At 53.5% G+C, this 12,338-nt stretch overlaps 1 protein-coding gene across 1 annotated transcript; it reads right to left on the bottom strand.

The window, feature by feature from the left end:
* Positions 1–2,036: 2,036 nt before the first annotated feature.
* LOC137305581 (ferritin heavy chain, oocyte isoform-like) lies at positions 2,037–8,475 on the bottom strand. Its single transcript, XM_067974438.1, has 4 exons — positions 8,300–8,475; positions 3,827–3,973; positions 2,642–2,767; positions 2,037–2,308 (listed from the first exon to the last, which is right to left on the bottom strand). Exons 1-4 carry the CDS (start codon positions 8,399–8,401, stop codon positions 2,162–2,164), a joined length of 522 nt encoding a protein of 173 aa, XP_067830539.1. The 5' UTR covers positions 8,402–8,475; the 3' UTR covers positions 2,037–2,161.
* Between the last annotated feature and the right edge of the window lie 3,863 nt (positions 8,476–12,338).

The raw sequence follows: 12,338 nt of genomic DNA on the forward strand, positions 1-12,338 counted from the left end.
TGGGGGGGTGATTCTCAGAGTCAATCAGAGCTTTGGAATACAGGCAGGATTGGAGGATTATTCTGTGATGTGATTGCTGTTGGTTTCTTTGACTTTCCTCAAACTGAATCTGATAACATCTCTGTTCCCAGAATCAGAGCTTCGCAACATATCTCAAAGAGATCGATGTGTTTACAAATGGAAATCCCATCTCGTAGATGGGGTCCAGCACAATTGGTTCTCAGTTAACCTGTCTCTTGGACAATTGATGGGAATCTTGGTGTGTCCAGAAAGAGTCCGTTATACCCAGATTCACAATGCTGATCACCACAATAGATTGAAGGAGACTGACCTTCACCAGACAGTCCGCAGTGAGTCCGCAAACCAACCGACAACGAGTCGGGGAAATGGAAAGTGGATCAGTTGGGATCGTCAAACAGAATTCTGTTGCTCCATCACTGTAAAATGCGATGTGGAGTTTTATCTTCATGACCTTTAAGAGCTGTTAAGTCTAGAATTTACTTTGCACTGTTCATTCATCTCCTACAAACCTCCAATCTGTTGTGAGGAAAAGTTTTATACCTGAAATGTCAACTATCTCGCATTTTCTCAAGCGATATTGCCTGACCAGATTGTAGTATCATCAGTATTATGTTCCTATCCTGTTGTAACTCTGGTCGAACAACCAGACATTGAATAGAAGGACCACAAAGCCTCAAGAACAGAGAAGAGTGAATTACATAAAACTTACACCAAAACAGGCAGTTAGGTCCAACCAGTTCATGTTGTTTATCCTCCACACAAGTAGTCCTAATCCCATGTGCCTGCCCTGTTACCAAACCATGGTATCTAGTCTTACTCATATAGGCATCCTCCATCCCCTGCCAGTCAAGCCAATATTTAATTTGTAGATAGTGTAATCATGTATAACAGCTCACCTTGTCTGCTACCTTCGCCCATGAAAGAATATTTATTGGGCTTATGTGCCTCAGTACTTCATTCACTCAAGGTGAACTATTTTTAAACACCATTACTAGGTGTATTTAATTTCTCATGACTTCAGGAAAACTCAAAAATCACTACTATTTGTAGGTTAAGGGCAGTCTTTTTTGTACAAGTTGTGGTAATTAGAAAAATACTAAGTGAAGTATAGATTATAATGTACATCAAATATTGAATTTCAATTAACTTGTGAATTCCTATAACAGTTAGTGGTGCTATAAGGGCCTGTTTCCATGTTGTAACTTCTATGATTCTATTGCAGGCAATTGGGACTAGCTTAGTGGTATAAACTGGGCGACATGGACATGTTGGGCCGAAGGGCCTGTTTCCATGTTGTAACTTCTATGATTCTATAATCAAAAGTGATTAAGTCATTGGGAGATATACAGGAATCAATCAATCATTTATACCAGTCCTGATTACCCACCACCAACAAACTCCAAACCAGACAGACAGCAGTTTGATGTTTCTGCAGACTGGTGGGTTACTTAATTCCAGAACATTGCTAAGTATTGCCCTAGAGGAGAGAATGTTAAACAAAAGACTGCCTGCTCAAAGGAAGACACTAAGGTGGTTAATACTGTACAACACTTCAGTAATCCAGAGTGATGTGTGGCATGAGACTAATGCTAAAGTACCTCAATTGTAATTTCCCCCACTGACAGAAACAAGTCTGAAGCAGGTTGTAAAGCTGATGCACTTCCTTCTCCAGACTGGACAGTTATTACTGAAGACACTACAATGGGGAACAGGGGCCCTGAATTATTGTTTCAAAGCTTTGCAACATGCTGACATATGTAATGAAAACTGGAATTGTTACTGAGATCACAGTTGCAGAAATTGTGTATTTCCAAAATCCCCAATAAGCCTCTCAGTGAGGAGATGTGAGCACAGCCATCCTGGGCAGTACAGAATCAATTTTAGGAAGCTGGACCAGGAGGGGCTTATGTATTTGAAAAGTTCTAACTTGATCACTAGTTACTCAGCTGGGTGTCATGCAATGGGGATCTTGGTGATCAGATCAGCCACTCAATTATACAAAACAGACAAAGCAGTATAAAGATAAAGTTTTTATTTCTATGTACAGCAACAATGAGATGAGAAAAGTGGAAATTCACCACCAGAATTTAGTCACACTTCATTTTCACCAAGTATAGAATGAATGGTTATAGAACCCCAGTCAATGCAGGCTGTGCTTGTCAAACAGGTACACTCCCATGCCATTCTCAGGGGCTCCCAGTCTCTTCAGGTTGGTGATGTGATCTCCAAGCTTCTTGATCATCTTCACTTGTTCATCCAAGTAGTGGGTCTCCAGGAAGTCACACAACTGGAAGAGAGAAACTAGTGAGTGTAGTTTGCTCAAACATGTCAAGGTGAGGATCATCTCCAGAAGTGACATTATTCTTGCTAATTTCCTGGACTAGAATAATGGTAAAAGTAGTGCACTTGGGGGGGATTCATACATTTAGCCAGACAAGACCAAGATTACCCCACAAATGGAAAGTCTGCTATTGTATTAAACTAGAAATCACCTTCAGTTCCATTTTGGTACCTTAGATATCAAGAGCCCTGGGAGTAGTTTAGTGAAACAAACCTATGAAAAACCACCAATTTATAAGTGGCAGATTCCAATTCCACCCTCAACTAATTTGAAACTTACATGAGGGTCAGTGCTCTCCTTGGACAGTCTGTGCAGATCCAGCAGACTCTGGTTCACATGCTTCTCCATCTGCAGAGCTCTCTGCATCACCTCCAGACCATTGCTCCACTCATCCTGCTCTGGCTTCTGAAAAAAAGGGAAGAGTTGTCTTGTCAGCACACCTACAATGGAAGCTGAAAGTCCAAGCACTGTTATTCTCAAGAACAGCAGGGTTAGAAGCAATGGACATTAATCGTGCACCTGAAGAATAGGAATACAAGGAAGGATTGTGGAGTCAATAACTGGGATGACATTGGAGGCCATTGCTGGATACTAGGAGCCGATCAGTCCATTGACTGCCATTTTAAACTTGCAGCTCTAATCCCAATTCCCACCTTTTTCCCATAACCCTAAACACCCTCCAAGTAGTTATGCATCCCTTTTGAAATAGGGAATTGGCTTTGCATCTATGGCTTTCTAGATTAGAAAGCACTGTCAACTTGAAGCTTGTAACTATTTTTGCACTTGCAAACTAGTTTAAAAGTTGCATGTACTTGGATCCTCAAGTTGCTTTTTAAATATGTTCACACCTCCCCTCAAAAATCCTTCCTTTAGAAGGTTCTGCAATCTGCCATTCTTGTATTGTACTGGGAAGCAGTACAAACATCTACCAATGCCATTTAGTGGTGAATTGGAGGAAAACAAGACTATGTCTTACTTTAGAGTTACTGACCAGCCTTGATCAACTCTTCCAAATATAAAAAAGTGTTTCTCCTGGAGTGGTTAGGGCCTGAACAAAAGGGCATGAGGGTGGTTACAAGGAGTGTGAACTTACTAGTTGACAATATTCCTTTAACCCCATTTCTTCCTCTGATCTCCACACCAGTTTCCTATTAATGTTACAATTTTTCTTCCAGTTCCTTGCCCCACAAAGATTTAGTTAGCAATTTGTGCAGAAACTCATCTTTCTGAACATCCACATACATTGATCCTCCTATATCCACTAGCTCAGTGACCCAAAGAACATCAACTCACCCTAATCACTTATACCTTTCCAAGTCCTCACTTATTCTTGCCCAATACTAACTATTTTACTCAATCTCACTTGCTTTTAAGAACTTTTGGGTGTAATGGCAAGATATCAAACTATTTAAAATAATGAGGAAACTTTTTAAGCTACCCAAGATTCATGACATTAAATCTAACCTTGACGTCCTCCAAGATGATTCGGCCCCCACGCTGATTCTGGAATTTCAGCAGTTTCTCAGCGTGCTCCCGTTCCTCATGTGACTGCTCCTTGAAGAACTCAGCAAAGTGACGCAGGGCAACATCATCCCGGTCAAAGTAATAGGACTGTGGGGAAAGACAAAAATGGGAAGAGTCAGGTCAGGCCTAAATCTCATCCATGGCCAGCTCAAAATGATAGTAACATCATGGTAGATAAATTACCCATTTGCTGACTCAATACTTCGTTTTCAATTAAGGGGCACAGTTTCTAAACAAAAAGTGTTTTCCTTGCAAGTCAAACTCAATTTGATTCATTGATCTTCTAAAAATGTTGAAAATCCCTCCATGAAGTAACCAAGAGTTCATTAGAAGAAGGACACATTATGGAGCAATAGGGCTTTTTGGATTAAAGTTTCATTTCAGCAATCAAACTACACTTTAGCTCAACTTATCAGTGGCATCTACTTCAGTTCCCAGATAGAAGTCTAAAATTAGTGCAGGGAAGAGAGCAAAAGGTTTCAAATTCAGTAGTTTAACAACTTCAAACACTTGGGGCTCGATTTTAGCGTCAGGTTTCCTGCGGGTTTCCAGCAGGGGGGGGCCCCGAAAATCCCGATATTCAGTCACGTGACCGGATCACGCCGAGATCCCAGCCACTTCCGGGTGCCGCGCAGGCCCCGCTGGTGGGAATCCCGCAGGCAATTAAAGCCAGCGGGGTTCCACTTGAGTGTACTTACCTTGCTTGTTGAGGTCATTAAATGAGCTGAAGCAGCTGTCAAAACAGGAAGTGTGGGATTTTAGCTTCAACGCAGTGTGTTTCACACACTGGTAGAAGCAGTCTCCCTTCAACCGGTCGTGTTCCAGCCAGCAGCCTGTGGCAGCTGCCAAAGGTGCACTCCACAGCGGGTGGGAGAGCCCTCACCCACGCAGGAGGCCACCGCGTCACGTAGGGCAACCCCTGCCCTCCACCACCCCCGCCAAGCCAGAGGACAGACCGACGTGAAACCGCAGCCCCAGTGCGAGGAACCACCTACCTAGCCTGCACAACCCCTCAGACCAACACCTGCCAGATGGGTGGTGCGTTGACATCCTCGGAGGACGAACAGCATGACCAGCCCCAGCAGCCTCGCAGTCCACCTCGGAGACGTGGAGCCCCCCAACACGGTGCTGCGGCACACCCACCTGCACAGCAGGAGGGAGGGCAACCGCAGAGAGAGATGCGTCGCAGGAGGCACTACCCTCCGCACAGGGTGTACAGACCGAGGCTCCCCTACACACGTGGCTCATGACGCCTCTGAGGAACCCCATCACCGAGCCGGAGCGTCGGTACAATGACAGCCACACTGCTACCAGGTCTACAATTGAGCAGACCATAGGGCTGCTCAAGATGCGCTTCGGGTGCCTTGATCGTTCTGGGGGAGCGCTCCAATACACACCATTCAGAGTGGGACGAATCATAGTTGTCTGCTGTGCCCTGCATAACATGGCACTACAGAGAGGGGTGCCGCTGGAGGAGGCCCAATCCACACCCGCCACCCACGTTGAGGACGGCGATGAGGAGGAGGAGGACGCGGATGCGCCAGAGGATGGTGGACGACCCATGCGCCGAACCACGACTCACCGGGATGCTCGCCGGGCCAGGGAGGCACTCATACGTCAACGGTTCTCCTAGAGTCAGACAGTGCAAGGCGCCCACATCTCCACACCTGCGAGGGGCCATACCAGCCCCCTCCACTGAAGACTGTTGCCAGTACTCCTGCACCCACAGCAGTGTGCCCAATGGGTGGCAGCAGGTGTTCGCCGTCATGATGGCCTGCACGGAACGCACCTATTGCACAGGCCGCGGAAGAATGGACGAGAGGTGGCAGGAGTGGTGAGAATATAGTATTTAATATGTACAATGTGAGATAATATAAACAAAAAGTGTACAAATTAATAGACACCCTGGTGCATTCCCTTTGTGCTTATAACGCCTTTGGATTTATTTTGCGGGTACCCCTACGTGGTGCTACCCCTGTGGCTCCAGCAGAGGTAGTGGCAGGTTGCTCCTGTTCTCGCCCTGACCGGGTAGATGCTTTGGGCGGACGGCCCCTGGGTTTCGGTGCCCGTGAGGGCACCTCCACAGACTGCTCCTCCTGCACCGGGGCAGGGGCAGACTCGGCCACCTGGAGAGGAGGCACCATTGCGGGTACTGGTTGAGGGGGGGCAACGGGTGGGACGTGGGGGCGCCTTGAGAAGCGTCCCCGCTTCCATGTCCCCGGTCACCATCATCCCTCTCGTGGCCTCGGCCCACATCACCCCGTCCACCCTGCTGGACGGCAGTTTGGATGGCATGTGTGAGGCCTTGCAAGGCCACCTAGTGTATCCGTCAGCCTGTTTATGGCGGCGGAATGTTGCTCACCCTGAATCCGTACAGCCGTTGTCAGGGCCTGCACGGACTCGATGTGGAGCTGTGCGTGACGCTCGAGGGAGGCCAGCCTGTCCTCCACCGCAGACATTCCTGCGACACTGTCGCTGGTACCCTCCTGTACCTGCGCCACCAATGCCCTCATGCAGGAGTTGGACTCCTCCATCGCCTGCGCAATTGTGGACAATGCACGCGGCACCTCTCCCAGTACCTCAGCAATTAGCTGGTGCCCCTCGACAACTCTCCTTTTCACTGGTGGCCCCCTGGGTTCAGCATCTGGGTCCGGCTGAGCAGAGCCTGGAGATGAGTGCTCCCACCGACGCAGACCCTCCGCGGCTGCCCCTGCCACCAGGGTCTGCTCATGCTCACTCGTGCGCGGTGAATCACCAAGTGCTACCCCAACTAGTTGGCGAGGGGGACCCACCGAGGTGCGTGTCTCTGCGCTGGTGGATGGTTGGCTCAGATGTGACGATGCACCCTCAGAGACCGGCATATCCTCTGAGGAATCGCCCTCCTCAATCGCAGCGCTCGCAGACGGCCCTGCAAGAGAACAGAGGGCACTATGAGGCATGTGCACCAACGTTACGGTGCGCCTGATGGCAGGTGATGATACGGTCACTCGCGATCATGGGTGTTGAGTGTCAGCTTTCCCTTACCGGCCGTTTCTGCAGCGACAGACTCGCCATCTGCGACCGACAGGCAATGTGGTGTGCGGGCGAGGTCGAGCGCCTCCACCTCTGCGTCTGCGTCGGTGAGGTCTACCAGGTGCGGCGGGCCACCTCCGGTGCGTGCCCTTTCCCTGTGGCTCTTGCTCCTCTTCTCCCGTCAAGGCAAAACACAGATGCGTGAGTGGGTGCGTATTGCATAGTGAGACGCATCGAGCATCGGTGTGGGTGGGTTGAGCGTGGGGCAGATGGATGGGAGGATGCGTGTGCCACATGCTCATCCCATTGCATAGGGATTGGGGTGTGTGGTAGTGTTCGGGTGGGGACAGGGACGGTGGGTACTTGCGGGCACGGCGAGGATGGTGAGTGAGTGGCTGTGAGGATTGCTGCGGGAGCGCTGTGTTGGCTCTGCAGGAGGGGTTGTGATCTGTTTGGCGTGATGGTGGGGACGGGTTGTGGGAGGGTGCGTTAGTGTACTCACCTTGCCGGACCTAGTGAGGTAATTGAACCGCTTGCGGCACTGCTCCCATGTCCTTGGGGTGTTGGCCCTGCTGCTGACCTCCGCCGCCACCTCTGCCCATGCCTTCCTGGTGGCGGCAGCAGGGCACTTGCGTCCATCCGCAGGGAAGAGCGTGTCCCTCCTCCTCCTCACGCCCTCCAGCGTCAGCTGAGGCGCAAGGTCTGAAAAACGTGGCGCAGCCTTTCCCCTCGGGTGAGCCATCATCTGTAGCCTACTGATTGCAGCAGGAGGGGCTTTGGGAGACTGCCCCTTTAAGTGGAGCTCCTACATCGCGTCGACGCAGCTGGGGAGCGGAGAACCCGGAAGCAGGGCTTAACCAGGTCAATTATCCCACGATCGCACGGGGGACGCACGCAATTAGCCGTCCGCGTTTTCCACGCTCCCGGAGGACCACCTGCTGGGAACCCGCAGGCCTGCTAAAATCAAGCCCTTAGTGTCACCTCAGTGAGGAAAACTTCAGCACAACAGGAGTATAAGTATGTCAGTCAATTAGAAAGGGGAGGGGAAGAAAGCCAGAACCAGCCAATGTTCCACTAACTAGTCACCCAAATCTAATTTCCCCCCACCAAGTTGCAAAAGTCAAACAGGTTTATGAATCCTCAAGATGAATTCTCTATTACAAACTTAATGGAACCCTTGAGTTAACATCAGGATAGGACACAGCTATTAGAGCAGGGAACAATCTGTTAATAAGACCTTCAATGAAATCATTGTGGTAAGAGTATTCACTAGATTGAGACTGGGGAGGTCACAGAGGTACACTCTGAAGCCAATTCATTGACAAGAAACTCTATCTGCTTAGAATACAATGACATCACAGCCTTAATTTTGAAACTGTGCCCCAAAAATACAAAACTCACCATAGAGAGATAAACATAGGAGGAATAGAGCTCCATATTGATCTGCTTGTTGACACCATCCTCACACTCCTTGTGATAGTTCTGCCACACTTGGGAGGCCATCTTAACTTTTACTATTAGCAAAACTCTCACTTTAAACACCACTGCAGAAACAATGTCACCTCTTCCCTCACAAGCTTTTGTATTTATATTACTGGGACAGCCTGCATTTGAACAGGTTATGACATCACCAATGATGATTGACAATCCCTGATAGCCACTCAGGAATCGTCCATGAATCCAGGCACCAATTAACAAAGGACAGGGGGTGGGGTGTGATTCCCAGAACCAATCAGAACTTTGGAATACAGGCAGGATTGGAGGATTATTGTGTGATGTCATTGCTGTTGGTTTCTTTGACTTTCCTCAAACGAAATCTGATCACATCTCTGTTGGGTTGTCTTTCAGACACACCAGCTCGGCATTGGAGCTGATTCTGGCTGAACTGCCACTGAGTGGAGAGCAGAGAGAGCAGAGGGAGCAGGCCCTTGCCCGGGTCCCTCTGAGTCAAGGAGAAGGAGAAGGAGAAACCACCATCAACAAGGAGGGAGGGAGGGAGAAGAATACTACCAAACAGCAGCCGGGAGGGGTTGTGCTGCTGCTGCTGCTGCTGGTTTGCGACACCGAACAGAGGGAGGAAGAGGAGGTCGGTGCAGTGAGGTGCGTCGGCTGAAGGTAGGGGGAGGAAGAAGACTTCAGAGGACAGGGGTCCCCCCCAAGTGTCTGGCCCAGGACAGCTGGAGCTGCCTGGGTGAAGTTACTTTTTCAATCTTTGGAGGACTGAGCCTCGGCAGCTCCAGCTGTCTAGGGGAAGACATCTCCTCCCCCTGCCCACTGGAAGACAGACAGAAGAAGATCCACCTTTTAAGGTGCAACCCCGCCCCTCTTCCACCCACTTCTGCAGCAGCCTACCCCTGCAGACTCCCTCCTTCCCATTCCACCATTAATCCCTCCCACCTTCTCTTGCTCTCCCGGATATTCTGGGGGAAAGTAAAACCAGCAAAGGGGCCCCTCTCCCAACCAAGCTCTGGGATTCGGGGAGAGAGGTTTCCTCAGGGCTTCTTTTAAAAAGGCCTAATTTCATCAGTGGGCCCGAGACTTGGGGTGGGTGTGGCTCCTGAAGTCATGGCGTCACCATCTTCGCCGGTGCCGGGACCCAGCAGGACGTATGCGGCGGTTACCTCGGGGGCCGCTCCTACAGTTCGTGCCGCTCCTGCTGGGCCGGCGCCTTTCCGCCTCATTACCAGGAAGCATGGGGTGAAGAGCTACGCCCACCCCAACATGACCATTGAGGCCTGCGTTAAGGCCATGGCCGAGGTTGTCGGCCCCTCGGCCATCGTCGCGGCCTCAAAAATGTACGGGAGGGCGGTGTTCTTCCTGAGGTCCGAGCGGGCGGTGTCCCTGGCCCTTAGTAAGGGGCTCACGGTGGGCGGGACCTTCCTGCCGGTGGACCCGCTGGAGGCCACCGCGCAGCGGGTCATTCTATCTAACGTCCCGCCTTTCCTGTCGGACGAGCTCCTCCTCCCCCACCTACGTCAACTGGGGGAGGTGAGGTCGGGGGTAACGCCGCTGCCGCTCGGACTCAGGGAGAACAGCCTCCGGCATGTTTACTCCTTCCGTCGCCAGGCATTCGTCAAGCTGGCACGGGAGGAGGTTACGGAGGGGGGCTTTAACGCCCTCCACGAGGGGACCCCTTACCGCGTCTTTTGGACGGCAGAGGGTGGGCGGTGCCATGCCTGTAAGGAGGTGGGGCACCTGAAGAGGAACTGCCCTGCCTCTCAGGCCGCCAAAACAGCTACGGCGGCCGGGGCTGGCGCCGCCACCGCTCCTCCCCCCCAACCCCGCCCCCGCGTCGGGAGAGTCAACTGCGCGGGTGGAGGTTGTCGGCGAGGCCTCCGCCGGTGGGGGGGGGGGGGAGCGGGGGGAAGGGAACCCTCGCCCGAAAAAAGCGCGGAGAAAGAGAAAGAATCTCGAGGCTGGTCCCCAGGACATGAATAATCTTAGTCAGCCCGAGGCCGTGACCGCGGCCAGTCAACACCTCGCGGTCGCGACAGAGCCCGGGCTGGCGGGTGATCAGGAGGGAGCGGAGGTGGGGGCCCCAGCAGACATGGAGATCCCCCTCCCTCCGCGACCCTCCGGGAAGAAGAAAAGGCGCCACTCCCTGGAAGCGGAGGAGGTCCCTGGTAAGGGACGGCCCCCCGTGGAAGGGGAGGTGGCGCCAGCCACGGATCCTGTGGCCCCGCCCATTATTTCTAACCAGCGGCAGGGGTCGTCTGCCTCTCGGGGGGAGGTGACCGAGCCCGTGCCTCCCGGGGGGGATGGGGAGACCCTGCTGATGGGGGGGGTCGCGGATCCGTGTACTGACGCCAGTATCCCGTTCACCGGGTCGGGAGTCCTGGGTGCCGGGTTGGGCGAGGCCGTTGCGGCCGAATTCGTCTGCCCCCGGCTTGACCTCTCCCAGGACCTGCTCGACCTGGTGGTTGGTTTTAATCGAAACATCTCACCGGCCGGGTCGGTCGGTGGCGGTGTGGGTGGGGAGACCCCCTCCTCTCAGTCTCTGGGCACGGTGCCGGGTGAGGTGGGAGAACACGTTCTCCCCGGTTTCCCCCTATATCCGGGTGCCAGTTTTTCACCGCTCGGAGGCTGGGGAGGGTCCCCGCCCGGCGCCGCCCTCTGACCCGGACCCCCCGGTGGAGCCCGGGGAGGACTCCTCTGCCGACGATCCTGGGGGTGGGATCGTGACAGAGGCGGGGCCGGCCGGCGCGGCCGTCCCGTTCTCCGCACCCTGTGCGGGGAGTGGGTTGGCCGCGGGCGACGATGACCCGGAGGAGGACGGAGACTCGGTGGTGGGCACTTGGGAGGATTTAGAGTTCGCCGCCAGTGAGGTGGTGGACGCCCTCGTGCCCTGCACCGAGTCTCCCCTCATCCCCGTTGAGGAACTCCGGAATTTTGCGTCCGGTTGGAGCCATCGTCGCGATGGCGTCCGGCGGGCCCTCGACCGTTGGTCGGAGCCGGCGCAACTAATCTGCTCGGTCCGGGCTGCCGTCGCGTCCGTGGCCGCGGAAGAGTACGGCGGCGGGGACGGGCTGCGCCGGCTCAGTTCCCTCCTCGCCGGGCTCTTGGGGGAGTGGCGGTCGACTAGCGGCCCCGCTCCCTCTGCGCTTTAGGTTTAAGTAGGTTGCGCTGTGCTCTTGTCATGGAGATCACCATAGCCAGCCTCAACATCAACGGCGGCAGAGACGCCCGCCGTAGATTTGACAAGTTCTCGGTCCTTCGGGACGGGAAGTATGCGGTGTGCTTTCTGCAGGAAACCCACACCGTTCCGGGAGACGAGGCCACGTGGATCCTGGAATGGGGAGGGGGGGTCTACTTGAGTCACCTCGCCAGCGTTTCGAGCGGGGTGGCCATCTTGTTGGCCCCGACTTTTCAGCCGGAGATCTTGGGGGTCAAGGAGCCGGTGCCGGGCCGCTTGCTCCACGTAGCCCTTCGCCACGGGGACGTGCCGCTTCACCTGGTGAACGTGTACGCCCCCTGGTCCGAGGGCGAGCAAGTGAGCTTCTTTGAGGAAGTGTCCACTTACCTGAACTCCGTCGACGCCGGCGAGTGCATTATCCTCGGGGGGGATTTTAACCGTACCCTCGAGGCGAGGGACCGCTCCGGTCCCGTGCGTGCCCGAACGGCGACGGGGAAGTTGAGGGACCTGGTCGGGTCCTTCGACTTGGTGGACGTCTGGCGGAATCTCCATCCCGACTCCGGCCAGTTCACCTTTGTGAGGGCCGGAGGAGGGAGCTCCAGAATCGACCGCCTGTACGTTTCGCGGGCGTACGCCTCCTGCGTCCCGTCGGCCTCCATCCGGCCGGTGTCGTGCTCGGACCACCACCTGGTGTGGATGGAGCTCGCTCTGCTCCGCGCCCGGTCGGGGTCCGCGTACTGGCACTTTAACAACCGGCTGCTGGAGGACGCGCGGTTCCGGGACTCGTTCCGTCTGTTCTGGAGCGAC

The sequence above is a fragment of the Heptranchias perlo genome, chromosome 40, assembly GCF_035084215.1.
Source record: "Heptranchias perlo isolate sHepPer1 chromosome 40, sHepPer1.hap1, whole genome shotgun sequence".
Taxonomy (NCBI): Eukaryota; Metazoa; Chordata; class Chondrichthyes; order Hexanchiformes; family Hexanchidae; genus Heptranchias; species Heptranchias perlo.

Bases quoted from the DNA above. Each gene is read 5' to 3' on its own strand.
- LOC137305581 (XM_067974438.1), bottom strand. From the start codon at position 8,401: ATGGCCTCCCAAGTGTGGCAGAACTATCACAAGGAGTGTGAGGATGGT. The intron at 2,768-3,826 runs GTTAGATTTAAT...CCTTTTTTTCAG, and splicing joins TCATCTTGGAGGACGTCAAG to AAGCCAGAGCAGGATGAGTG. The intron at 2,309-2,641 runs GTAAGTTTCAAA...TCTCTCTTCCAG, and splicing joins AGGAGAGCACTGACCCTCAT to TTGTGTGACTTCCTGGAGAC.